The sequence below is a fragment of the Camellia sinensis genome, chromosome 8 (genome assembly GCF_055761805.1).
Source record: "Camellia sinensis isolate YWXY chromosome 8, ASM5576180v1, whole genome shotgun sequence".
In the NCBI taxonomy this organism is placed as follows: domain Eukaryota; kingdom Viridiplantae; phylum Streptophyta; class Magnoliopsida; order Ericales; family Theaceae; genus Camellia; species Camellia sinensis.
The window spans coordinates 187733374-187760713 of NC_138968.1; the positions used below are offsets into that span (position 1 = coordinate 187733374).

General features: G+C 36.3%; 1 protein-coding gene and 1 pseudogene across 2 annotated transcripts in view; one reads left to right on the forward strand and one right to left on the reverse strand.

Moving 5' to 3' along the window:
* The first annotated feature begins 5130 nt into the window (after window positions 1–5130).
* On the forward strand, window positions 5131–6832 carry LOC114274998 (early nodulin-like protein 9). Its single transcript, XM_028216975.2, has 2 exons — window positions 5131–5556; window positions 6083–6832. The coding sequence occupies exons 1-2, from the start codon at window positions 5346–5348 to the stop codon at window positions 6592–6594; spliced, it is 723 nt and encodes a 240-aa protein (XP_028072776.2). The 5' UTR covers window positions 5131–5345; the 3' UTR covers window positions 6595–6832.
* A 4605-nt stretch (window positions 6833–11437) lies between these two features.
* LOC114275113 (protein disulfide isomerase-like 5-4) overlaps window positions 11438–27340 on the reverse strand; it is a 39877-nt pseudogene continuing 23974 nt past the window's right edge. The window contains exons 9-14 of the transcript XR_014339237.1: window positions 15550–15606; window positions 13732–13798; window positions 13464–13610; window positions 11761–11922; window positions 11593–11670; window positions 11438–11500 (exon numbers count right to left, since the gene is read on the reverse strand). The product of XR_014339237.1 is annotated as a protein disulfide isomerase-like 5-4 (transcript). The remainder of the gene's footprint in view (window positions 11501–11592; window positions 11671–11760; window positions 11923–13463; window positions 13611–13731; window positions 13799–15549; window positions 15607–27340) is intronic.

Sequence of the window (27340 nt, forward strand, 5' to 3'; positions counted from 1 at the left end):
GCGATCTCCTCTCTCCAGTGGCGACGGCGTCATCTCCTCTCCCCAGTGGTGACGGCGAGTGCGATCTCCTCTCCCCAGTGGCGACGGCGTCATCTCCTCCTCCGCGGCAGTACGTACACCCTTGCCTCTTCCTTCTCCGTCACCTCCTCCTCCTCTTCCTCCGCGCCACCGCCGAACCTTCATACTTCCGCTTCGGTTCCAACCACGACAGATCTAGGCAGATCTGAGTAGATCCTATCTCCTCCGCACCACCGCAGATCTTACATCTTAGATCTGAGAAGATTAGATCCCGCCATTTATGTACATACATGTATGTGTGTGTCACTGTGTGTAATCTGTAATCCGTCTCCATATTATTATTAATTTTTTTTTTTTTTTTGTGTTTGATGATGTTGCCGTTTGATGATGAAAATTGGGTTGATGATTTATTATTGAGAGTGAGAGAAAGCTAAACAGAGAGAGAAGGGAGCTATGGGGATTTTCCGGTGTCGGGGAAACCCGATCCCCAGTGGGGGCGGAGGTGGGGGGTTGATGGGTTCCCCGTCGGGGATCGAAGACGGGAACGGAGAGTTTTGTAGCTTCGGGGATCAGGAACAGGAAGTGCAATCCCCGGCCCAACCCCGCCCCGTTGCCATTCCTAGTTAAAATCTTTTGCCATGGTGATATTCATGGAGGTTTGAGTTGCTCATGATCTTCATTTGCAAGCCACATGCCCCACACACACACACACACACACACAAAAAAAAATAATGTAGTGATTAATCAGGTGACTTTTCAAGGTTTCTCACTTTAACTTTTTGGTTGGAAGTTGAAACATGTTCTTTCCATCATCAACATCCATGTGCATTATGGATTATTGTATATAGTTATTTCCCTTTCCTTTCCAGATTGTACTTAAAACTAAAGCTTATAAATGAATTAAAATATTAGAAAAAAGGTTAGTTTATTAAGGACATTCTTAGTTTTTTTTTTTCTTAATACTTATTAAAGTGATTGAAGTGGGAATTTTGAACCCCAAAAAAAAAAAAAAAATTAAAGAACTTTTTTTTTTTAAAGGCTAATAAATTGGCTTGGCTATTAAGCTACATTGAAACGAAGCCCACCGATCGACAAGCCACTACTGGACTCATGAGAATTTGACGATCCGAGGCACAATAATGGGCTTTAGGCACAATAAGGGAAATATACGAATTAGACTAAGCCTTCGTTTGGAATGTAAGTTAACTTTTTAATTATTTTAGTTTGAGGTTAAAAAGTTTCATTTGAAATAGGTTTTTTAAATTTTATGAGAGAAAAAATAAAATAATTATAATTTGAATGTGATACTTTATCTTATTAAGTTAAAAACTTTAATTTGCGTAATGTGACTAAAGTCCAAAGTGTTTTCTAAAGCAATACTATGGGCTTAGGCCCATTGAAGGAAAGATACGAAGTTGAGGAGTAATGCTATTTGAAGCAATATTACGGGCTTAGGCCAATGAGGAAAATGGAGATTTTTGTATTCGGTCCATAAATTCAAGGAGAATTTGGTCAAAATTTTCTTGTAATAAAACTTTAATACATTAAAGTGGGTGTTTAAGAAGTGACTTTTTTTAAAGTTTTTTAGTCTTTTGGTTATTTTAATTTTTGTGTTTGGAGAGTTGGGTTAAATTTTTGGATTGATTGTTGTATTGAAAAATGTATTTGAAATGATGTTTAAGGTTGAAATGACAAATTTGCCCCTCACCATACTTTTTCCAAAATTGATCTACAGGGGCAAAATAGTCATTTAACTGTCTGTGGAATGACAATGGTAGCCTCAGCCTACACTATGTTGGTAACAGTGTAGGTTGTCTGTGCTGCTGACAACCGTTGCTTTTCTTTTTTTCTTTTTTAATCAATGGGTTAGGCGGGGCAATTTGAGGCTAAAATAGCATGTCTAAAATTTTTCTTGAAAAGTTCTACACATATTATTATTATCAAAATATTAAATTTTAAAATAATATTACTTTTGATGTAAATATCGATTTTTTAATAAAATTAGTATTTTTAAAATTCTCTCACCAAGATATATCAAATAAAATCTATGTTGACTATGAAATTCTTAAAAAAAATAAAAAATAAAAAAAATTATAACTGTCGAAGTTCATATAAACAGTATCATGTTAATATTATTCTATTTGGCAGTTACTATGTCTCACGTTAACATATTACTCTAACAATATTATCTAAGAAAAAAAAATATTTTTTATTTTGTCCTTACTCAAATACTCAAAATATATTTTTTCTTTAAGAAATTGATGAAATAAAATAAATTCGGCTATTTTCTTTACTAAAAAGGGTCCAATGAAAGATTTTAACTAAACTTCTCCAAATTGAACTCGGAATTTTCTTTTGTCCAAAACTACTTTATCACAGGAATGTATATATAATATATATTTTTTCAAACCAAAACCCTATTCAGACCTCTCTCTCTCTCTCTTTCCTCTGCTCTCTTTCTCAGAGATCCAAAAAGAGATCCAAAGAGAGCTCTGTGCTCTGAGATCACTCCTTCGAGGCCTCTTTGGATGGTGAAGCGTCACTCCCAAATCCATCAGCCTGTCACGCAGTGATCCAAAGAGAGCTCTGTGCTCTGAGATCGCCACCGTTTCACTTCTTCGTCGCCGTCGCCACTGCCGTCACTATCTTCACTCCTCCGTCGCTAACCGTTGATATCTCCCCGGTATCAAAAGAGTTTTGTTTTCTTCATTTTCTTCTCTAGGGTTTTAATCGATGCCAAAAATTTGAAACCTCTGAGCCCTCTGAAAAGGGAGAGGAGAGAGAGGAAGAAATGGATTTGAAAAAACGCTTGATGATTGCTTGTTAATTGGCCATGGAAGTCCTAGATCTGAGTTGTTTATATATATGGACAAAAGAATGTATGTAGATGGTTTAATGGAGAGAGAGTAATTGCAAACCCAGGGTTAAAGGGTTCTTGGGTGGGTTGGGTTTGATCTCTGGATTAAAGAGAAGCATCAAGTGCAGAGGGTATGGAATTCGAAGTGAACTAAAGTGGTGTTGAAAAAGCTCTAATTTCTGCACAAATTTGTATATCTGTAGAGTATATTTGTGTGTTGGTGCTGGAGAATTTCAACAGATAGGGGGAAAAATTGTGAATTTCAAACAGATAGGAATGGGCTTTCAAATCTGAGTTTAACAGATAAAAAAAATTAAACAGATAGTTTCAACAGAAGAATTGTTGAACATTCAAATCTGAGTTTAACAGATAAAAAAGTTAAACAGAGTTTCAACAGATAAGAACAGATAGATTTTATTTGGCCATGTATTTGAATCGATAAGAGAAATTTGAACTGAAAAGATACAAAAATTGAACAGATAAGGTAAAAAAATTGAACAAATAGTCACAATAAACAGAAAAAATAAAGGATAAAATTAAAAAAAAAAATGTCTTCTAAAATAATAAAATTTACTTCTCACACTAATATTTCACAAAAGATAAACTTCTCACTAAAGAAAAATTATGAGACCTAATGTCTTATATCCTTCTTTAATTGGATTTTTTAACAATTTTTTTTTTAAAAAAAAAAAACTAAAAACAAATAATATTTCTGGGAGAATTAAAGAGAAGTTTTTGTCAAAATTTAGTAATCTGTCAATTTTTTTTTGCTCATAAGACTTTGATTTTTAAATTTGAGGAGAATTTGAGGAGGAAAAGGAAAAGAGAATAAAAAAGGCAGCTATTTTATTGAATTTTTATTTTCTTTTACAAATCTCTTTTAATAATTTAACTAGTGCATTTTGTTGAGTTAGCTGAAAAAATCATAGTTGTTTTTTTTTTAAAAAAAATTAATATTTAGTTTTTAAAATCAATTTAATTTTTTTACATAAATAATTTATTCGACAAGTTTTACGAAATGAATCATTCGCATCATTAATGAGTACCTGATTGAACTCCCTTAAGGCACAACCTTGAGGCACAGAGAACTATGTACTCTTGATAATATGAGTAATTCCACGAATTCACACATTTATTCCACAAATCCATCCATAATGATATGGAAAGAGAGTGAAACTTATATTATTATACGTATATAACCAGTGGTGGACTACATAAGGACGGGAGGTGTCCATGGCCCTTGTCCCAAGTTTTTCAAAATTCAATATCAACTCTATATTTTAAGAATATTTATAGAATGTATAATGGATAGCTTCTAATTTTATTAAAATTACTTTACTAGCTATTTATTTTATCAATATTCATAATGTATAATGAAATGATCTTCCAATTTTGTGTCATTTAATAATATCAATTTCATTGAGATGATTTTATTTACACAAGAGGTACATATTCTACATTTATCATTTTCTTTGAATTTTAAAAAATTAAAGAGGTATATATATATTTTTTTATTTACTAAATTATGCCAATCAACAAAATAACTTAAAAGCATAGTCTGATCAATTATATACTGTGATGTAGTTAATAATTCAAAATTTCATAAAAGAATAAAAAATAACTTGTTAGATTTATTTAATTTTCTCATTAAATACTTATTTTGTGACCCTTATATAAAAAATGATCTTTAGTTAATAATGTACCAAAGTTAACTCAAATTTTTTTATGCACATCTTGGCCCTCCCTTGACAAAATTTCTGATTCTGCCCCTATGTATAACAAATCAAAATTTGACACATGTAATATCACATCATTGTGGGTACAACCAAGAAGAATGAGAAGTATAAAACAAAAGAGTCAGTTCATAAATACTTAAATCACAGACAAATATATTTGAAAAAAAAAGAAAAAAAACTGTACATATTAGCCCAAAAAGTAATGAGAATACATCCGAGGGGTCTCATTATGCTGACATGTACATTCTAAATACTTTTCTGTATTAATTATGCATATATATAGACTAACTTGAAACAGAAACTTAACCATGAAAATTGTTTCTTCAAACAGACTGAACTTTGAAGCAGATGCGGCTAGAGTGGCATTTGTCATATGAACACACAACCTTCTATATAAGAATTATATGTACAATATTATCTAACCCAAAGCACAAGATATGAATATTCTTCATAATAGTCAAGCAAAGTATATGTAGCAACCCAGAATAAGTAATCAAGAAGGTTTAAAAAGAGCTCTGTGTAGAATGAGCCCATATACTTGGGACTGGAGGCCAAGAAATCCAAAGGAAGAAGAATATATATAACACAAAAAGGAGCAAAGGCTTCACAACCACAAAAGTTTATGCAAATTGGCCTACAAAAACCTTAATCATCAACCCCATTGTTATCTACTCATTAACTTCATTCCCATTTCAAGCTTTCTGGTTTTTGGCCCTCCATTTTCTTCTGTTCCAATGGCCAAGAACATTTCAAGATTGAATCATAATAACTACAAAGCATTTCATGTTTTGGGGCTTTTTAGTCTTTTGCTGTTGATCCAGAAAGGTGGTGCATATCAGTTCAAGGTTGGTGATTCAAATGGTTGGACACTCCCTACTGATTATAGTGCTCTCAACTATGATAAATGGGCACAAAAAAACAGATTTCAAGTCGGAGACGCTCTACGTAAGTTGAACATTTTATCATATCCATTTCACAAGTATTCTCTCGTGCAGGGAAAATAATACATGTTACTGGATGAATTTTATTTGATTTTTCACTGATTTTCTAAATATGGTATAAAACATGGAGATGTGTCGTTTGTTGTGTACATCCATGTAAGAAGTGAGATAAACAACAAAATTCATCTGGTGATACATAGTAGGCTCCCACGATCTAGTGTTAAAAACAGTGAAATTCATCTAGTGATGCGTCGTAGACTCTCACGATCTAGTGCTTCATGCAGGAAATATGATATGTGCTATGAATTTTATCAGATTTTTCATTTATTTTTTAAATATGGTAGATTTTACATGTACACTTCATTTGTTGTGTGTATCTACATAAAAAGTGAGACAAACAGTGAAATTCATCTGATGATACATAGTAATAGTAGCCCTATTTGCATACTACAATATCAGCAGGCATTGAAAGATCATGATCAATGGGATCCTATTGTTTTACAACATCTACTGTTTTTTGTTTATTGTAGTGTTCGTCTACCCAGCAGACAAAGACTCAATGTTTGAAGTAAACTGCGATGACTACAGAAACTGCAACACAGCAAACCCCATTGCAAAACACAGTGACGGCCACACAGTGTTCAAGTTCAGCCAATCCGGGCCATTCTACTTCATAAGTGGAGTCAAAGACAACTGTCTAAAGAAAGAGAAGTTGCATGTGATTGTCATGGCAGATCGAACCAACAACCAAACCACCGTTGCTTCTCCTCCACCTTCAGGATCATCAATGAAAACTCCCGCTCCAGCCCCCGCTCATCAGGAGCCTCCCTCTCCACCCCCGGCACCAGTACCGATGACCCCATCTCCGGCTCCTTCTACTTATCAGACCCCTCCTCCGAGTGGTTCAGTAGAGATAAACCCATCTCCCGCTCCTGCCGCTGATCAGACGCCTTCTAAAAAGAGTGGTGCATCTTCCATTGTCATGAGTTTTATTGGTTCCATTGGAGCTATTCTGGGTTCATCTCTTCTTTTGGCTTTCTAACTCAGTGATTTAAAGTAAGAGTTGGATTGAACTTACTTGTTTTTTTGTTTTTTGATTGCTCGTGATTTTTTTCACCTTGATTTCAGTGGGTTCATCTGGGTCTTCAAGGTCGATTTGTATTTGATATTTGTTGTTTGATATAGTTAAGGAATAAGCTGAGTTTGTGTATACTCTTGGTTAATTATATCGTTACCATGTAAAAACAACCTATAAAAGGAAATAAATTGGTTTTGTGACATATGTGTTTATGCGTTTTTTTAATGCATTCTTTGATGTGTAATAAGATGCATCACCATTGAATTTTGACTAATACTATACAAGTAAAAAATATATATAAAAATTGTATACGGAATTATGAGACTAATTAATCAGGAGTAATCACTTTAAAACAAACTACCCACCAAATCATTCTAAAGGAGATCCATAAACAAAAATTATGTAGTAGTTTTTCCCGTAAATTTTAGATAAGCCAATTATCGATCCATAAAATTTTATCTTTTACCTTCACACACTCCTCTTTCTTTTTTCTTTTTTTTCTTTTTTTGATTTTTCATAAAGATAAGTCACTCATTTTGCTTTTTAATAAACTCAAATATGGACACTATGTATGGGTGGACTATAAATCAGTGGAACAAAACAAAGTTGAGTATCAGAGTTCTTTTTATTTTTTATTTTTATAATTTAATTTGAAATATAAATAATTTTAAAATTGCCTCCCAAATCAATCTCAATCAAACTTCAATTGAAAGGTAAGATTTATATCTATATATATACCAGAGTGTTTTGAAAAGCTGGTCAAAAGTTATTTTTTTTATTTTTTTTATCTTTTAATGAGTAAGAAATATGAAAGATGATGTGACCCAAAATGAGTTAAAAGTCAAAACAGTCTTAAACTGTTTACTACTAGCTTAGCAAACCAAGTTTCATCAAACCAAACTTTAAGAATTAATCACTATGTTTGATTTTCGTTTTTTAAACTCAGTTTTTTGAAAATTTTAAAGTATTTGTTTGGTTATTCGAAAATGAGTTCACTTTTCAAAGTGATATGTTAAGGATTTTGAGAGACAATTTTGAAAATGATATGTTAAAGACTTTTCAAATTGAAGTTTCTCTCCAATTTGAGAGTAAATTTTGAAAAAAAAAATTGGTCACATGAAAAAGTACTCTCATCTTATATATATATATATATATATATATATGTATGTATAAAAACATAATTTAGTATGTATCTATTTATGGGTATATATCCTATTATTAAATATGTGATTTTATCATAAAATTTCCACTTATTTCAACTATAGAAAACTTAAAAAAAAATATCAAATTTGCATTAAAAAATTTCTTTCGTAAAATTAAATTTTTATAATTGTTATACAGAAAAATTTGTAAATCGTAAAATTAAACATAAATCTACGATTTTGTAAGTAGATTTAAATATAAATTTACAATTTTATAAATAAATTTGTAAACAGATTTACGATTTTGTAAATAAATTTAAACATAAATTTACAAATTTTTTTAATGCCAATTTATAAAAAAATCACGTTTTCTAAAAATTACGTTTTTCAAAAATTTGTAAATAAATTTACGTTTTCCGAAAATTTGTAAAAAATTATGTTTTTCACAAATTTGTAAATAAATTTATGTTTTCCAAAAATATGTAAATAAATATCCAAAAACGATTTTTTTATGCGAATTTGTAAATAAATTTTGTACATGACATTTATGAAAATTTAATTTTACGAAAGAAATTTTTTAATGTCAATTTGGAAGAAAAATTTATGTTTTCTATATTTGAAATGAGTAGAAATTTTATGATAAAGCCACATAATTAATGATAGGATATGTATCTATAAATGGGTACATACCAAATTATGTTTTCATACATATATAACTAAGAAGAAAATATTTTTTGATGTGACAAATTTTTTTTTTTAATTGTATCTCTCCTTAAATTGAAGAAAAACTTAAAATTACAATAATATATTTTTTTAAAAATCAAACAAAGATTCTTTTTCAAAATAGAATTTTCAAATCACTAAATAGTAAATAGAACCAAACATGGTGAATGAGTTTCAACCATTTAGCTTAATTATATATGGAATAACTTTTTCACGGTTCAGCCGTGAAAGTTCTATTTTACGGAGACCCGCCTATTTTTTATACACATAAAAAATAAAAAATAAAAAAATAAAATACCCAAAACCACCACCGACCAACATCCACAAAAAACCCAACATAAAATGAAAAAGAAAAGCAAAGTAAAAACAAAGATTGACAAAATGAAGTGAAATTCAACCCAGGATCTTGCATTGTTAACTGAGACTTGTGTTAAGCGACTTTCAAAGCAAAAAATTTAATTTGAATCTAATCTCATCCAGAAATAAAATCAAATACATAATTCTGAATTTAATCACGATACTTATGTTTAGTGCGCAATCATCATTGATTCTTATCTCGTTGTCGCTGATTTTCTGGTTATCACCATCAACTTCTATGAGCCAAACGGGTTGTCAATCTTTTAATCGGAGTCCTCCATGATGGGCAGCATCAATATGCTTCATGGGGTTTACATGGGACGGACGACAAGGAGTTTGGAAAGGATTGTGAGGTTGAAGGAATGAGGCTGAGGACGATGACCATGACCATGACGAGGGGGAGGTTGCAATAGGTGGCGGTGGGAGTTGTTGGTTTCCGATGACCATGACAGGGCAGAGGACAGGAGGAAAAAAGAAAAGAGAGAAGAAAATAATCACTTGAGGCACACAAAAGTAAAATATTTAAGCCTGTGCGTTTGGTTGTATTTTGTAACAACAATTATTCATCACACTAAAAATATCACACTAATAACACTAATACATTAAAAAAATAAAAAATAAATAAAAAAAATACAACTCCAAAATTAAAACATCACATCATTAATGGCGGGATCCACTACCACCTAATTAGTGGGAGCACTAATTAGTGCTCCCAAGCATTTTTCATTTTGTAAATGTGATTTGAGAGTATGAGTTGTATTTTGAGTTTGTGTGTAGTGGAATTATGATTTGAGTGTAGAAAATTTGTTTGGTAAAGAGTTTTGAAATTTTTTTTGATTTGAATGGCGAATTGTTGATGTGACATTTGATATGTGATACAGAAATTTACAACTTATAACTAAACATACAACTCAAAATTATTTTAAAACACAAAAAATTTTAAAATTTTCAAAAAATATTTTTTTCAATTATATAAATCAATTGCAAAAAAAAAAAAATTACTGTTCCGGACAGCCGGCCGGTCAACCAGTCGAACGACCGACCGGACGTCCCGCCAAGCAAGATTTTTCCAAACAAAAGGAAAAATGCGTCTGTCAAAAACAGAACAACACAGGTGTTCTGTCCAAAATTTTCAAAACATCATTTGAGAATCACAACCAAACACCATACTTGAATTAAGGTGCAAAATTGGGATTTGAAATCACAACCAAATATAGCCTAAGATATGAATAAATGTGGCTTCGTGGCACTCCTAGTTGGCTGTCCATAAGCCATTTCGTTCACGGGACAGCCGTGAAATATGCAAGTTGAATTATATAATGTGATGTGATGATAGCTCGAAATGAGCATTTGGTGAGACAAACATGAACTACTAGCCCCAAATGGAACAAATTTTAAATTGGTCAATTATGGCAAGTTATATCCATCCTAACATGCAAAAAGAGAGACGAAAACAAAGAAATAAAGAAAATGGCCGAAGAAAATATTGAACAGAAAGGAATCTATGCATGCACAGCGGAGATTGGCAACTGAATTAGCTAACAATTTTCATTTCTTATTGTTTCCCTACTCATTCATTAAATTTTAAGAGTTGTTTGAAGTGTCTTAAATAAGTGCATTTTTTATTTTTTGAATAAAAAAGTTGAGAAAAAAAAATGGTTGTTTAGAATAACTTTTTGACTTTTTATAAAAAAATATGTATTAAAAAAATTGTATAAATTAGTGTATAGGAAAAGATTAGATGAATTTGGCTGGACAATAGGCTGAATTGAGAGACAGCATTAGGAGAGTGCTGTTTGGGAGATGATTCCCTGCATTTCGGGCATTGAATTGGAGGTACTGTTCGGCCCGTGGGGGCCCACCATGGATCCCGTTCTGCTAATCAAAACCGTTCAATATGTAGAACTCGCCGAATACTATATTCTTGTAAAAAATCACGTTGATTAGATATCGATAACTATCTAATCCGATTAGTTTGTTTTTAACCGTTAACTATGACACCATCCATTTTATAAATTTTAACTGATTTAATGATATAGTTACCGATATCTAATCAATGTAATTTTTTACAGGCATATAGTACTCGACGATTTCTACACATTGAACGGTTCAAATTATTAAAAAGAAACCCGTGATGGGCCCATACAGGCCGAACAATACCGTGTTATTTGTACACCTAAATAAGTGCAATTTTTCCGACAAGTCAGCTCCTCTCCTCTATTGTCAGGGTTGTTTGATAAGGAATGTTGTGTAAAATTAATTTTTTAATATTTTTTTGGATGAATAGTGATAGCTTTTTAACTTTTTAATTTTTTTTAAGAGTTATTTAGGGTGTCCTAAATAAGTGCATTTTTTATCTTTTTGGACTAAAAAGATGAAGAAAAAAAATGAATGTTTGGATTAATTTTTTATCTTTTTATGAAAAAATGTGTAATAAAAAATTATATAAATAAAGTGTGTAGTAAAAGATTAATTATTTATTGTACAGCTGCCTCGGCTGCCCAGCATGTGCATACAAAAAATAAATAATCACCTCCTTCGGGACAAATAACTTTTGAATATTGATGATCAGTCCGTGGGGGCCATCATGGGTCCCATTTTAATAATCTGAACCGTTCAATATGTACAATTCGTCGATTATTATATGTCTGTAAAAAATCACGTTGATCAGATATTGATAACTATATGATCAGATTAATTTTTTTTCAACAGTTAACACACACATGTAAGTATAACTAACCGTGAAAACACCACCAATAATAGTACAGACGCTTGTAATAAAGTGAGAAAATGACTTTGAATCTTCTGTTATTAATATCTGGTAATAATAGGAAAGAGGTCATGAGAACAAAAGAAACATCAGTCAGATCCATTCTCAACAAATTGACATTAATGGATTATTTTGAACCTGCATCGGATATAGTTCAAAATGGAATTTTGCAACAGGGATATCAAAACTGTGTACGAGGCTACTGTGTGCTGTGTATTCGTACTCCTCAACTGATTTTTGTTCACGGTTAGATCTTCTTGTTATCAGCTGTGTCTTCACAACTTGAAGATAATGCTCTATCTACAAAAGAACAAATCAAAAAAAGGATGAGTCAAAGTGCAATAATTAAACAATAGTAATTCTTCACAGTTCAGAAAAATCCAACATTCATTTAACATCCCATTTGCGTGAAATAAGGACAGGATTAAACAAAAAATAGTGACAGGATGTTACCCACATCAGAGTTCTCGGATCCTACAAGTGTTTATGTGCTTTTCCAGTGATTTAAAATAACCATAATTTGTAATCAATACAGACAACAATGATGACAATAAGAAATCACCAGAAAAAGAAACCAACAGGCCCTGTGGGTTGCAAAGAAAGATGAGTGGGGACTGGAAATTAAAAAAAAAAAAAAATCCATGAGTCCTAAACAAGAAACTTTATGCCTTTGATACATTCCTCCACTAACATTCATCCAAGAGTGAAAATATTCAGGAAAGTTCGAATTCCTTATCCTTCTCTACGCTCTCGCTAATGGCCAAGCACATGGAACAATATGAAAGACTAACCATGCTAGATATTTAACAGGAGAATAAGAACCAAAAATCTTACAGTAATATTCAGTGTGTTTGGTTTGAGTTTTCTGTATTAAGTTTTTTGAAAACTGACGTTTTTGGTCAAGCACATGGAACAATATGAAAGACTAACCATGCTAGATATTTAACAGGAGAATAAGAACCAAAAATCTTACAGTAATATTCAGTGTGTTTGGTTTGAGTTTTCTGTATTAAGTTTTTTGAAAACTGACGTTTTTGGTTTTTGTGTTTTTTTGTTTTTAGTGAATATTTTTTAAATTTAAACATTTTTTTTACTTTTTTAGATACACCTTACTTAGATGTATCTAAAAAGTAAAAAATTTGTAAAAAAATATTTTAAAAAATTAATAAATACATAAAAATACAAAAAATGTATCGAATTCTTATATTTTTTTTGTATTTTTGGTATTTAGTGAATTTTTAAAAGATTTTTTTTTACAATTTTTTTACTTTTTAGGTGTATTTATGTTAAGTGTGTCTAAAATGTAAAAAAAATTGCTTAAAATATTAAAAAAAAATCAGTAAAAACAAAAAAATACGGAAAATAAGAAAGTAGAATTTTCTTAAAAGTGTTTTTTGAAAAGTGGAAACAAGCAAGGTGATTAGCTTTTGAATCACCCAGATGAGTTATATATTGCTGGCCATTCAACTTATCATGGCTTCCACCAAGATAAGGTACCACTCGCTTCAAACCACTCATCACTTCTGGAGAGATCCTTTTACCAAAGGAAAGATTGGAAATGATATGCGACATGTTCATCTTGGAAGCATCAAAGAAGTGAGCTACTGAACGAGCTGGGATGAATATGAAAATATGAAAATAACGATAAAGAAAATAAAAAGGATCCTGACTCTCAGAGAAAGAGACATGCAGAAACATGCAGCTAATCAGACAATATGAAATTTGATTTGATGACCGAAACAATATGCCAGAAATATACCATTGGACATGATATGAATTTCAATGGGTTGACCTTACAAATATGGAACAATGTATCAAGGGAAAATAGATAAAGAGTTTACCTTCTTAACTCGTACAAAACCTTCTATTCTACATCCTCCAGCTAATGGTGCAGGTCTTTTTGCATCATCTGCCACATTACCAAGTTCATTCTTCAAAGCCAGCCGCTGAGACACTGTTGTAATAGGTGCAACCAAATCTTCCATTGTCTGCAAGGGATGGAAATTTTGATATCAAGTCATGTTGCACTCATCAAATAGAAAGTAGGATTTCCCAAGTATTAACAAGCTAACAGATGGACACAACCATTAAACACAAACTTTACATTACTTTGACCAGGCTATCTGTATCTCAATCTCCGAAATATGATTCATGATCATGGTGCCCATGGTCATCCCTAAAGCAAGTCAGATAAAAGATGATAGTCCATTAGGTGGCATAAATATAAATGTGAAACCCAAAACTTCATGAAGGAATGTGTTCTCAGAAGTAAATTAGCTACAATTTGAAACAGAAAAGCTCTGAATTTATCAAAATAACAAAATATATATATATATATATATATATTGATAAATTATCATAATAACAAAATATTAAAAATTACAAAATCAAGTAATAATAAGAAGAGCTGACATCTAGTGCTTTCTAAACCCCTTTCCTGGTTTATCTTTGAGAGTAGTGGCAGCAATAGTGGACCCAAACTTCAAATCAGCTTTCTCAGTAGGTAGGGTTTAGTTAACCATTATTTCACCCAGTTGAATGTGACTGAACTCATCCAAAAACTACCAATTTTTGCAAAGCTGCAGAAGTGAAATTTTTCACATTGATTTTGAATCACTGTCAAAGGAGATACATTTGGACTAACCCAAGGATGCCAAACTAGTAACCTGTTTAATTCTTTATTATCACATGGATTAAACTATAACTATTGTGTGGTGCAGCTAAAAGCCCGTTAGTTATGGAGGTCAAATTTTTTTTTTTTGGACCTTTTTTTTCTTTAATCTCAAGAACAAACTATAACAGCTTCTTCTGACTAAATCTCAAACCTATATTTTGCATTCAATTAAAATCTATAAAAATGTCAGAAACTCTGATTTGAACATTTGTTTCAAGAAAAAAAAACCCACCATAAACCAGCTATCATTCCTGTATTTCACAGGACTGGATCCCCACAACTCAGGGGTAAACAGTAGAGTTTGCTCTACTTCACAGCCCTCTTGTAAAGGCCGGCACACTTCTCTTTGAACCTTAAATCACAAGAACTACAATAATAGCGAGAAACTAGGATCAAGTATTTGATGACTGAAGAATAAACGAGTTCAGGAATAATGTAAGACATAAAAGACAAGATACTGCAACTTGGGCATAACTCGCCATAGGACTATCAAATGAAATTGCAAAAGCATTTTAACAAGACTAACCGCACTAGTAAATGGACTTCCAATGCAAAAATGTTATGTACCATATAAATGCTACCTTATTATCCAATGTTTTTTTACAGGGTAGAAATGTTCCATATCCTATTTCTCTAAATGGAAAAATCATGAAAAAGTCTGGGTTTATGTAAGTAATGGGAAAAAGGCATGAGTAGGAAGTGAAGTCAGAAAAATAATGCATCTAATTGATTTAATACCATTCTCGGGTTTGAGGTTGTGTTGTTCAACAGTATCGTAGAAAATACTCCCATTCCTCTATTTATCATATAATAGCAATACCATGCCTCACATAAAGAAGTGCATGAAATGACCAATACCTCACTTAGATAAGTGCATGAAGAGACCAAATGATGCAGGTGAATGTTTAGTATATGCATAAGACATGAAAATCAGGAAGAAGAAAAAAAAACATTCTGTAGCAGTATATGCAAATTCAATAAAAGTTCCACACAGCAAATGAACATGCAGAGATAAGTTAGAAGCATACGATGAAAATCATATAGAACATGCTGATGGTATATGAAGAAGAACAATATGGGACAACGCATCAATGAGGAATTAAATCAAACATTCATCAATCTAAAAAAATGAATATGTTGCAACTTTTTCAAGTATTTGATAAAAATTGTCTTGAAGCACCCACTTCAAATTTGAAAGAAATGCAAAAAGAATCTGACACAGATGGTAAAAGATATATAACACAGTGAATTACCTAACATCGCTTCCCTTACGAAAAATGCGAATAGACGGATAGCCTTGTATGTGATGCCTGAACATTCAGTATGAAGTATGCGTTAAAGGAAAGCAACAATAGCAATGATGAGAGATTAACAGAACTACAAAATCATATCAAAAAAAGAAACTAACAGATGTGTGTTACTAGGGAAGCAGCAAAGAATATGTCATTTAAAAAATTTCCCACCATGCTAATTTACATGGTGTTGGCTTTTTGGCTTTTCGAAGGGTATTTTTGTGAATGTGAGCGTGCCAGCAAGGATCAATCAGTCCTTACAAAAATTGTGATTGCCAACCAATTATCAGACGATTGTGTTTTAGTTCTTTTCAGCCTCAATGAAGAGGAATTTTACTGGTGGCTTGACTTAGGAGAAGTTAATAGAAATAACAGTAATATGAAGAACAATTGAAGTATTTCATAAAAATGAACACTTACAATGGTCCGAACTCGGCCTCAGAGAGGTTTATAACGGCAATCTACTTGAATCTACTTGAAGCTACTCCTATGAATCGAAGTGCAGTGCGGGTATTTAAAGTGCAGGTATTTAAAGAACAGGTATTTAAAGACTGGAAATGTAAAAGACTGGAAAAGAAAATATATGAAGTAAATGACTGATTTGTATGATCTGAGTCCGTCCTTTTTTTCTGGGGGCTGCCCTGCTATTTATACTCGTCAGTGATGACCTTCGAACTGCTCCTCCATGATCGCTGATCATGCTTCCTTACAAGTAGCTCCATTACGCCATTACTGGCAGTTAAGCTTCCCTCTTGTACTTGAATTTGAATATGAGTAACCGTTGAAGATATGTCATCTTGCATCCCGTTATTGATCTAGTGTTACTCAGATCATGTGAGGACCAATATTTATTGCCACGTGTACGATCGGGATTAAAGGCTTGAATAACCTTCCTTTATTACCCTTACTCTGCCACGTGTCGAACTGTAATTGGCTTTTACAAAATATGTAGCCAACATTACCCCCCGCACTAATATACCCAATACTTGGTGATATTAGTGGATTACAGTTTTCCCGCGCCTCCAGATCGTGTATGGAATCCAAATTCTGGAAGTACAACCGTCATCCATTTGGTGATCATTTGCATTAACTCGTTGAACATCCCAATACCTTAGTATTCGAACAGACTATGGCTGCATCAACTTCCCTTACTACTGATCAAGCATATGAAGAGCCTTTGAGTGAAGTTATTCCTCCTCGAAAGAATCTCCACACATTCATTAGCCACCTTTACCCGCCCTTCTCTATTCAAGTAATGGAGGCTTTTGCAGATTATAAACCTTTGGACTACGAACACATTGCCTTTAATCCCTTGGTTTACAAACTTACAGACACAAAGAGTTCTTCCCCTAAGCTCCCTTTGTATTTTGACCGAACTACTCTCAAGCCTTTGCTTCGACAAGTTGAAAATATGGACTTAGGAAACTCTTCTTCACAGACCTCTGCATGGGATGAAACTGTAACTTCTTCACCCTCTGGGGCTTCTGGCTGGACAAGCTGGTCAACTCCTGAGACTTATGATTTAAGGGAGCGAATCAATCACCATTTTGTTGAGTTCACTGACCCCTTGGAGTTTCCCTCCTACGCTCGAAGCTCAGTGGTCTACCCTTACGTGCCCATTGACCTTCGACGTGGCTTGGAAGAGAATCTGCTTGTGGCTTGGTATACTTCTTCCATGCCTACAAAGATAATGCACCCTACCCGACGTCCAGAAGAAGCACAAGGGTATACCCTTTCATTCTTAGCCAAGAAGGCGAAGATTTGTTCTTCTGATTGGCTTGATTACATTAATGCCTTTGTTCCTTCTGCTCCCGTGCCATCTCCCATAATAGAGGCATCCACACCCTCTTCTGCATCTTCTGAGATAGAAACATCTACTCCCTCCCCTTTGTCTTCTGAAGCAGAGCCATCTACTCTCTTCCCATCTTCCGAAGCAGGACCATCTTCTCCTTCTCCTTCTCCCATTCTTTCCTGGACAGAGAAACTAAGACTTGCCCTTCCTATGGACAAAGTTTTTCCACCTTACCAACCTCCGTCACCCCCTTCTCCAGCCGAGCGAAAGCAAGCTCAACTCTTGCTCGCGGCTTTCTCCCACCTGCCCTTCAATGTTCTTGAGGATGACACTCCTCTTAAGAACTTTCAATAGGCTTGTGATGTCCTAACTAGGGGTCATGTCCTCAACCCTCTTGCCCAGGCAGAGCTTCATTTGTTTTTGGACCAACTCCCAGTGCTCCTCCACTGGCATCAGAATTCTAAGAACACCATCCAAAATCCGGATCAACTTTCATCTCTCCGAATTCATGCCCAGTATGAAGCAGAGAATTTTATCGAAGAGTTCGATGACTTCAGGAATAAAGATTCTGCGTACTGGGATGATTTGGTTATAGATGAATTGGAACAAAAATCAAGGGAAGAGGCTTTCGAAGCGAAGGCTGAAGAACTCTATTATGAAGTGAGAGCTCATCAGCTTATGCAACCAACTTTAGAAGAGATAGAAGACATAATAAAGAAAGAACAGAAATTTATTGACCATTGCTGGACAAAATTTCATGACCTTGTTATTTATTCTATTCCTTATTTTTATGAGCTTGAATTTGTACCCAAATAGGGTTACTTAATGTAATCATCTTGGCTTTAATATAAACAAAGTCTTTCTGTATTTAACACTGTTTGACTTTGTTTCCTTTTATCTTTAACAGCTAACTCATAACTTCGAATTTGAACAATCTCACCCTTCGAATCAATTGTTTAATGAAGTACTAAAAGAACCAATCATGTCTTTTTCCAATTCATGGAGTAAAATTGACAATTCTGGCAGATATTATTTTAGTACTTCGATTTTAATGACTTTACTCTTCAACACTAACTGTAACCAATATATGGTCATGGTTGGTAAAGCCAATCAATTTTAAACTGATCTCTTTTGGCTTCGAAGGGCAACCTATGGCAATTCCTTCTTGCTCATATAGAAACCAATGATTGGTCTTGGATGTTTCGAACAGTGCCCCTCTTCCTTAAAGAGTCCTAGGGTTTGCTTCGAATGTTGTCATTTTGACTAATAACCTTCAAACAGGTCTTTAGATTTTTGAAGTAGACCAATACTTTGAGCATTCAGGCATTTTTAAACATGTAGTATGCTCCGAACAGCGTTTCTCATACTCAGAAAATACTAAGTTTTACTCCGAAGGTCGTTACTTTGATTTATAACCCCTAAACAGACCCATAATCAAGCAATTCAGCACCTTTAAGCATATACTAGGCTTCGAAGCCGACTTATGTATTTCGAAGCCGTTGTTATTTGATTTTTGACGCCAAGATCTTGTTTTCGAAGCCAAATATTTCATTTCGAAGCTGGCCCCAATCCCCGGAATAAGCTTTTCCCTCCAAAACTATCAATATTGGAAGAAATTCCTCGTATTCGTACTTTTAGTACTTAACGACTTACGGGGTATAATTTCGGACACAAAGGTTTTAAAACCCTCTCGTTTCGTGTTCCGAAATCTCTTGCCTTTTACAAACCCTTCTCTCTACTGGTTCTTCTGATCTTCTTTGCTCTTCTTTTGCTTACTACCAATGGATCCCTCCTCTCTAAAAGTACTTGCTGGCGACCATATCAGTCCTACCATGGCTTTGAAATATTGTATCGATGAAGAAATCAGCAAGCTGACATCTGGTGAGTCAAGTAACATCGATGGTCGTCTTTTCGTTCCTCGCCATAGCAACAAACTGGAGTACGTCCTAGGTCCTATCTTCCGGGAGGTTCCCGCTCAACTCCCAGCTCTGTACCCTCGTTTGGAGGACCATTTCCTTCTCTACGAAAGAAGACTTGATTGGGGAAATTGGAGGGTAAACCGTCCTCATCGTTGCTGGCCGACATTGAGGACTGAATGGGAGGAATGGTATGACAGAGTGGTGCCTGCGACAGAAGATGACCTGCAAGAGCTTTATATCCTCGATGCCCTTCGACTCTCCAGGTTCATTATTCCTGAAGACCCCTTTTTAATTCCTGCTGCCTTATGTTTTTGGAATATGGCTTTCAATTTCTTCCAGTTTCGGTGCGGTATGATGACCCCCACCGTTCCTGATATTTGCCATCTCCTAGGGCTTTCACCCCATGGTTCTCCTTTTACTCCCAACTATCCAGACCTTCCTGTCAAATTTTCTCTTCCAGCCCTAAGCTCTTCTTATAGTGACTTCGTAAAGACTGAAAATAAGAGAGAAGGTCCTGTGCGGGACAGAGAATTCTTCTCCTTCATATTATACTGGTTATGCAAATTCCTCTTTTGCACCTCATCTCAGAGGATTATGCCTGAGTTTGCTCCACTTGCGAAGGCACTCGTCTTGAAGAAACATATCGCTCTTGCTCCTTATCTTCTAGGTCGTGTCTACAGAACCTGCTCCCAATTTTGCGAAAAACCCCTCGATTCTAACCAAGGAGGTCCCCTCTGGGTACTCCAACTCTGGCTCTTTGCTTATTTCACTGACCTACATCCCAAGTGTTTAGGATTCCTTGTTCAGGATCCTAGTACTTACGGGGAAAAATATGCCAGGATTGCCCTTTACCCTGCTTCCTTTGCTTATTACTTTACCTTCTTTTATCAACTTCCTATCTCTCTATCTGCTTCCTTCTTTTGTCCTTTCGAAGCCAATAGAGGGCCAACCTGGCTACAATCTTTTCTGGCTGATAAGGAATGTTCCACTTCTCCCCACAAAGATATGTGGGCCTCTATATTATTACCAAGGGAGCTGTTCATTGGCACTCTGAACCCTCGAGCCTATAAATGCATATCTGAGGTATACTGCCCTTCTCAATTTGCAAGGCAATTTGGGCTCTCTCAAGGGATACCTGTTCCTCTTTACAGTCTTTCAAATGTCCATCTCACTGCCAGGGATTTGAGAATACCCAAATCCAAGCCAGAGGCAGCAGTACTTAGACTGCTGAAGGAATTGAGTGAATTCCAATTTATCCCCTTTCGCCCCTTTGGCTCAGTTTTAAAAAGGTTTAAGAACTGGTGGACAGCCAATATGGAAGTGCGCCTCTCTGCACACCCTCATGACTTGTTGGTGGGATTGGGATTGCCTTCGAAGGATAAGTCAACAACAGCCCAGAACACTTCTCCCCCTCCTGAAGTTGTCACCACCACTCCTGCCACTTTACCCCTTCTAACCAGGGTTACTAGAGCTGCTTCGAAGAAGGGTGAGTATCTTCAAGTTCTTCTCCTCCCCTTTTATTTCTGAATCTTTTGTTGGTTTCCTTATACTCATGCTTTTGGTGTAGGGTCTCCACAAGAAGAGTCTCCCAAGAGAGCCGAGACTTTAGCTATTCTCAAGAAGAAACAACAACAAAAAATAAAAAGGAGACTAGTCCTTCCTCCTGAAGTACCTGAATCTCTTGAAGAAGAAAGAGAGGTTGAGCTAGAGAAGGAAGTGCCCTTACACAGAACAAAGAGACAAAAGGTAGCTGTATCTTCATCTGATGCCATTGAAAATCCTGTTAGCGAGGCAACCACCATAATAGCGGAGAAAGAACTTATCTCTGGAGAGTCTGAACCCCGATCTGAAGAAGGGGAGGTTGGAAAAGAATTGGTTGTATCTCTGCCAAGGGAGAACAGAAAGAAAATGACTGTTCCTGTCACTGACCATGTTGAGGACTCTACTCATAAAGCAGCCGCCAAGGCAGTCGAACAAGAACATTCCAAGGCAATCGTTGTATTTGAGAGGGCCAAGAAAAGATGGCAAGAGCAAAGAGAGGAAGCTGCTACTGCCGATGCAACACAAGGGGAAATGGTAAGAAGGCAGCAGACTGCTGGACATTACTCTCTCCGCAGTTCTCCCATCAGCACTAGCGCCTCTGGAACAAGTAATTTCTTTCATACCTCTGCTGTTTTTTACTTTGTCAGCTTGTGGTATTGAAGTTTAACATTGTTCTGCATTTCTTCCTTTTGCAGCGACAACTACTGCACTCACCTTTCCAATGAGACCTTCCTCAATTTCGGTTGAGGTTGACCAAATGCAGAATGTCAGGGCTGTTCGAGTCGTACTTCCACTTCCAAAGCCTATATTTGTCATACCTTCTTTAAACTCCAGTATTCCTGCATCTCCTTTTCTTGGATTAAAGCCATACCTCCCTTTTTTGGCTCGTAACCTACCTCAGTCTACTTTTCCTTCGAGCCTTGCTCTTTCTCCGTCCTTTATAGAAACTCCAACTGCCACTCCATTCCCAATGGCAGTTGATTCTTCCACAAAAAACACTGGTAGCCCTTCAATTCATGGTTCATCACCAATGCCCACTTCCAGCCCTTCTTCTCTTGATTTGCTGGTGGCCAAGACCATAGAGGCTGCCAAAGATGCTCCATCCGTCTCTCCCATCCATATGCAGCCCTTTGCGTCTTCCACCACAACACTCTCTATGCCCTTCATGTCAAGGGATGAGGTAGACATTTTTGAAGGAAGACTAGCTAGTCTCTTTGACATACCTTCTACCTCTCCCACCTCTACTGCTGAAGCTGAGCCATTAGCCTTGGCTGACTCCCTATTGGAAATCTTCAAGAGTTCTCCTTCCTCCAGCAACAAGCCTTTTGCACCTTTAGTAGATTTGGACATGTAAGAAATAATGTATAGAGAAAGAGAGAGAATAAATTGTATGTATTATTATTGATTGATATATTGATTTATTACAATGATTCATGATTCCTATATATAGAAGAGGGTGAGTGTGTAGTAGGTAAGGAGTAGGTGAAGTGGAGGTGGTAGTGGTGTAGTGGGTTAGGTTTAGTGGAGTAGGTGAGGTGGTAGTGGTGTAGTGGGTTAGGTTTAGTGGAGTAGGTTTAAGTGGGTGAAGTAGGTGATAGGTTTTAACAGCCCCCCGCAAACTCAAGGGGGATAGGAACTAACCAACTTGAGTTTGGAGAGAGTTACAAAACAAGAAAATACATAAAAATAAAAGAGGATAGGTGACACTGTATGGTCGTGTCAGACCATTGGTGAAGACACTGGATGGTGGTGTCATAACGTTATAGAGGACACGGTATGGGGGTGTCATAACGTTGTAGAGGACACTGTATGGGGGTGTCATAACGTTGTAGAGGACACTGTATGGTGGTGTCAGACCGATGTAGAAGACAGTTTATGGGGTCATGTCGGACCGTTGTAGCAGACAATGTTGTGACAGTTGTTGTGACAGTTTACAGAGTCTTGTTGGACCCTTGTAGAAACTAACCGGAATCAATGTCGGGACAGTTTACAGAGTCTTGTCGGACCCATAAAGGAGCTAACCGGAATCAATGTCGGGACAGTTTACAGAGTCTTGTCGGACCCATAAAGGAGCTAACCGGAATTAATGTCGGGACAGTTTACAGAGTCTTGTCGGACCCCTAAAAAGTCGCACCCTCAAAAGGTGTGCCCAATCTTTCAAAAGGCGTGCCATCAAAAGGCGTGCCCAATCCATAAAAAGACGTGCCATCAAAATGCGTGCCCAATCCATAAAAAGACGTGCCATCAAAAGTTGCGCCCTCAAAAGGCGCGCCCACTTCATCAAAAGTCGTGCCCGACAGAAAGCGTCGAGCCATCAAAAGGTGAGCCGGAGACGCGGCGAGGCACGTGAGCGACAGAGTGGCGTGTCGGCCGCGTCGTCAGTGTCGATATAAACCAATGCGGAGGCTGTGCTTGAGGCAGAAGCGAAGACAAAAAAACCTGGGAAAAAACTTCTGAAAAACTCTTCATTTTCTGAGAGAGATATTTGTTTTTCTGAGAGATTGCCTCTAAGAGCTGCAAATCTTGAAACACTCCCCTTCCGAACATTATCAGTCTGAAATTGCTATTTCGCTGAAACACTCAGCAACCCAAAAAACATGGCCTCTTCTTCCCGTTCAGCTACCCAGAATATGGCCTCTTCATCCCGTGGTCTACTCACTCTCTTTCCCGACCTCAACGAGTCAACAAGAGAGATAACTGGTGCGGAGGCCCGTGAACCTCAACCAAACACCTCTGGTTTTGCTCCGTTGAACTTTCCGATGCGGTCGGTGGAGCAAAGAATGGCAGTGCAGTCGGATGTGGAGGCCAATCAGTATACATTGAAGTCATGTGTGGAAACCATGACTGCGGTTACAAATTTGTCGAACCGGCTGCAGAGTAGGACAAATGAGGTGCAGCAGTTAAACGCCCAACTGGCTCTGCTCCAACGCATGTATAAGGATGCGCGAGCAGAGATAAGTGTGCTAAAGGCGGAAAACAAGGAGCTGAAGCGGAAGGCCAGTTTTATGTTCCGATTTGGAGGGCCGCCATATGCTGCAGTGGAGGAGCAGGGAGTAGTGATCATGCCCAGTGGAGTGGGAAACACGGAGGCAACACCGGCAAGGGCCGCCCAAGACGGTGGCAAGAAGAAAAGACCGGCGGAATAGGCGAGAAGAAAAATCCCACTGTTCCGATTTGTGTTGGTTGTGTTTTGGTTTGTTTTGTGTTTTTTTTATTTTTATTTTATTTATTTATTTATTTTTTTTTTATGGTGTAAAATGCTGATCGGGGTTGATCCCCGGCTTGAAGAAATGACAAGTTTGTAAAATGTTGTTTTTTTTTTTTTTTTTTTTTTTGTTTTTGTTTTGGGAGTGTTTTGTTGAAAAAATAAAAATAAAATGAAAGAAAACAAGGGAGAAAGAAAATAGATAAAAAATATTTATAGATGGATTATATGAAAAACATCAGTGCGATTGTTTCAAAATAAAGTGGGGTATTTAAAAAAGAGGAAAAGTGACTTGGAAAAAAATAAATAAAAATAAGTGATTTTTGAAATCAAATGGAGGAGAGAGAGGGACAAACTCATGTGATAAAGTGGAGAGAGAGTCGGTGAGTGGGGTGCAAAAGGTGAAGGAGAAATGATGGATTGAAAATGGTTTGGGTCAAAAGTGGACACTGTTAGTGGGGAACATGAGTGCATTGATTATTTGATATAATAATAATAATAATAAAAATAAAAAGTTAGAACAGTTGGAGAGAATGAGTGGAGTATGGTAAGGGTTTCATTCAAAGCCAAAATTCCTGCAGCGAATCACTTCGCAAATCCTAGCATGAGCTTTTTCTCTTTCCAGGCTTATTCATGAATTTCCTGGTGATTTCAAGAGCCTCTGGTGGCATTGTGGCAGAGAACACCCCAACCTGGATTTTGGGTGGCAGCAACTGGAAAATATCATAGATCTGATTTTTAAGAACCTCGTGACAGCATTTCATCAGCTTCATCCAAGACAAACATTTTGATGTAAACAGGGCGAAGTGATTGTCTCCGCAACATGTCAAACACATGACCAGGAGTACCAACAACAACATGAACCCCACTGGAGAGAATGCGCTGATCTTCGCGCACACTAGTCCCTCCAACACAAGCATGAACCTTCACACTTTGCTGGGCAAGTTCAAGAGTGGGTGGAAGAACCAAAGCTTGGCACTCAACCAAGCTATAATCTAGCTGCTGCAGAATTCCAGAGCAGAATGTTGCAGTGTTTCCAGTTCCAGACTGTCTCGTCATATGAGGTGAAGAATTCTTCTCCATCAGCCTCACACATGACTACAGTTGCACAAATCTTTGTTGATTTTATCAGCGGAATAGGTTGAGGTCCGGCGGGCGGCTAAGGTGAGGTTGCCGCCCGCCGGGGAAGCGAAAATACTAGGTTTTAAACCAGCTCTGATACCATGTAAGAAATAATGTATAGAGAAAGAGAGAGAATAAATTGTATGTATTATTATTGATTGATATATTGATTTATTACAATGATTCATGATTCCTATATATAGAAGAGGGTGAGTGTGTAGTAGGTAAGGAGTAGGTGAAGTGGAGGTGGTAGTGGTGTAGTGGGTTAGGTTTAGTGGAGTAGGTGAGGTGGTAGTGGTGTAGTGGATTAGGTTTAGTGGAGTAGGTTTAAGTGGGTGAAGTAGGTGATAGGTTTTAACAGGACACATGCTTGCAACTGTTGACTTCTTTTTCAAGGATCCCCTTCGAGGCTCTACAAAGGCCTATCATCAGGAATGGGTTCCTTCAATGCTGTAACATTGCTGAGCAGTCTGCCATGAGTGTCTCAAGTCATCTATCTCAGGCTGCAGCTACTATTGATTTTTATCTCAATATTTGTCATGCTGCTAAGACTGCGGATGAGAAGCTGGCTGAGGACCAGAGTTTTGTTTCTCAAGTGCATACTGAAGTATCAACTCTGAAAGAACAACACTCTTCTGCCTCCCACTTTCGAGTCCAACTTCTGGAGAAAAAAGCTCAGCTTGAAGAAGAGTTAGCCGCAGTAAACCAAGCCTTGGTTCGAACTGATAAGAAACTGCACATCACCAATCAAGGGCTGGCTAATCGAAAAGAAGACATGGCTGTGGCTATCCAATTATTTCCTTCCCTTAGCAATAGGAAAGCTATTGTAGAAAAACAACTAAAGCATTGTAATGTTTTTTGGGCCAATTTGTGGCACAATGTACTTGACTCTTTATGAAAGCACAATATTTTGTATATCATTTGAGCAAGCTTGTGTTTTTGCATATGATGCTTGCATATGATGTTTACTCTATCCCTTGTGTTTCCCAAATAGTTGGAAAATAAGGTTTTAAATATCTGCCATTAATCTTTTTGGGATGTACATAACCATTCAAATTTCTTAAATGGTATGCTCCAAAAGATAGAACCCTATGAATTTGATATGGTCCTTCCCAGTTAGGTGACCATTTGCCAAACTTATGGCTTTTAATCCCAATTGGGAGTATTGTCTTCCATACCAAATCACCTTCATCAAAGCCAATGTGTTTGACTTTCCTATTATAATTCTTGGCTGCTTTCTTCTTTTGGAAAAGAACGCTATTTAATGCCAAAATTCTGGCTTCATCTATGCCTTCTAATTCTAAGCACATACTTTGATGGTATTGTTCAGGATTCAATTGATCTTGACATCTTACTCTCAAAGATTTAACATTAATCTCTACTGGTAAGACTGCATCATGTCCATACACCAAGGCATAGGGAGTGACTCCTGTGCTTGACCTCGGTGAGGTTCTATATGCCCACAAAACATCCAATAATAGGTTATGCCAATCCCTGGGATTGTCATCCACAACCTTCTGTATTCCTTTTTTCAAGGACTTATTGGATGACTCAGCTTGACCATTAGCTTGTGCATAATAGGGTGTGGAATTAACAAGGCTAATTCCAAATTCTGCCACAAAAGCCTTCACCATCTTCCCATCAAACACAGTTCCATTATCAACTGTTATGGTTTGCGGGATGCCAAATCTATGGATCAAATCTTTAATAAAACCAATAACCTCTGTTTGGTCTATAGCCTTGTATGGCTTAGCTTCGACCCATTTAGTGAAGTAGTCAGTGGCCACTAGAATGAAACAATGATGCTTCGAAGAAGGTGGGTGTATTTTTCCCATCATATCCATGGCCCACCCTCTGAATGGCCAAGGCTTCACTACTGCATGTAGGTCAGTTATGGGCACGTGCCTTATTGTGCCATGCTTTTGACATGCCTGACACCCCTTTGCATATTCTATGCAGTCTTTAAGGATGGTTGGCCAATAATAGGAATGCCTTCGAAGCAACCATCTCATTTTTACACCAGGTTGATGAGCACCACAGATGCCTTCATGAACCTCAGCCATAGCTGTTAATGCTTCTTTCGGGCCTAGACATTCTAACAATAAGCCATCTCCCCCCCTTTTGTAGAGAGCATTGCCATATATTATATATTGCATAGACTGCAACTTAACT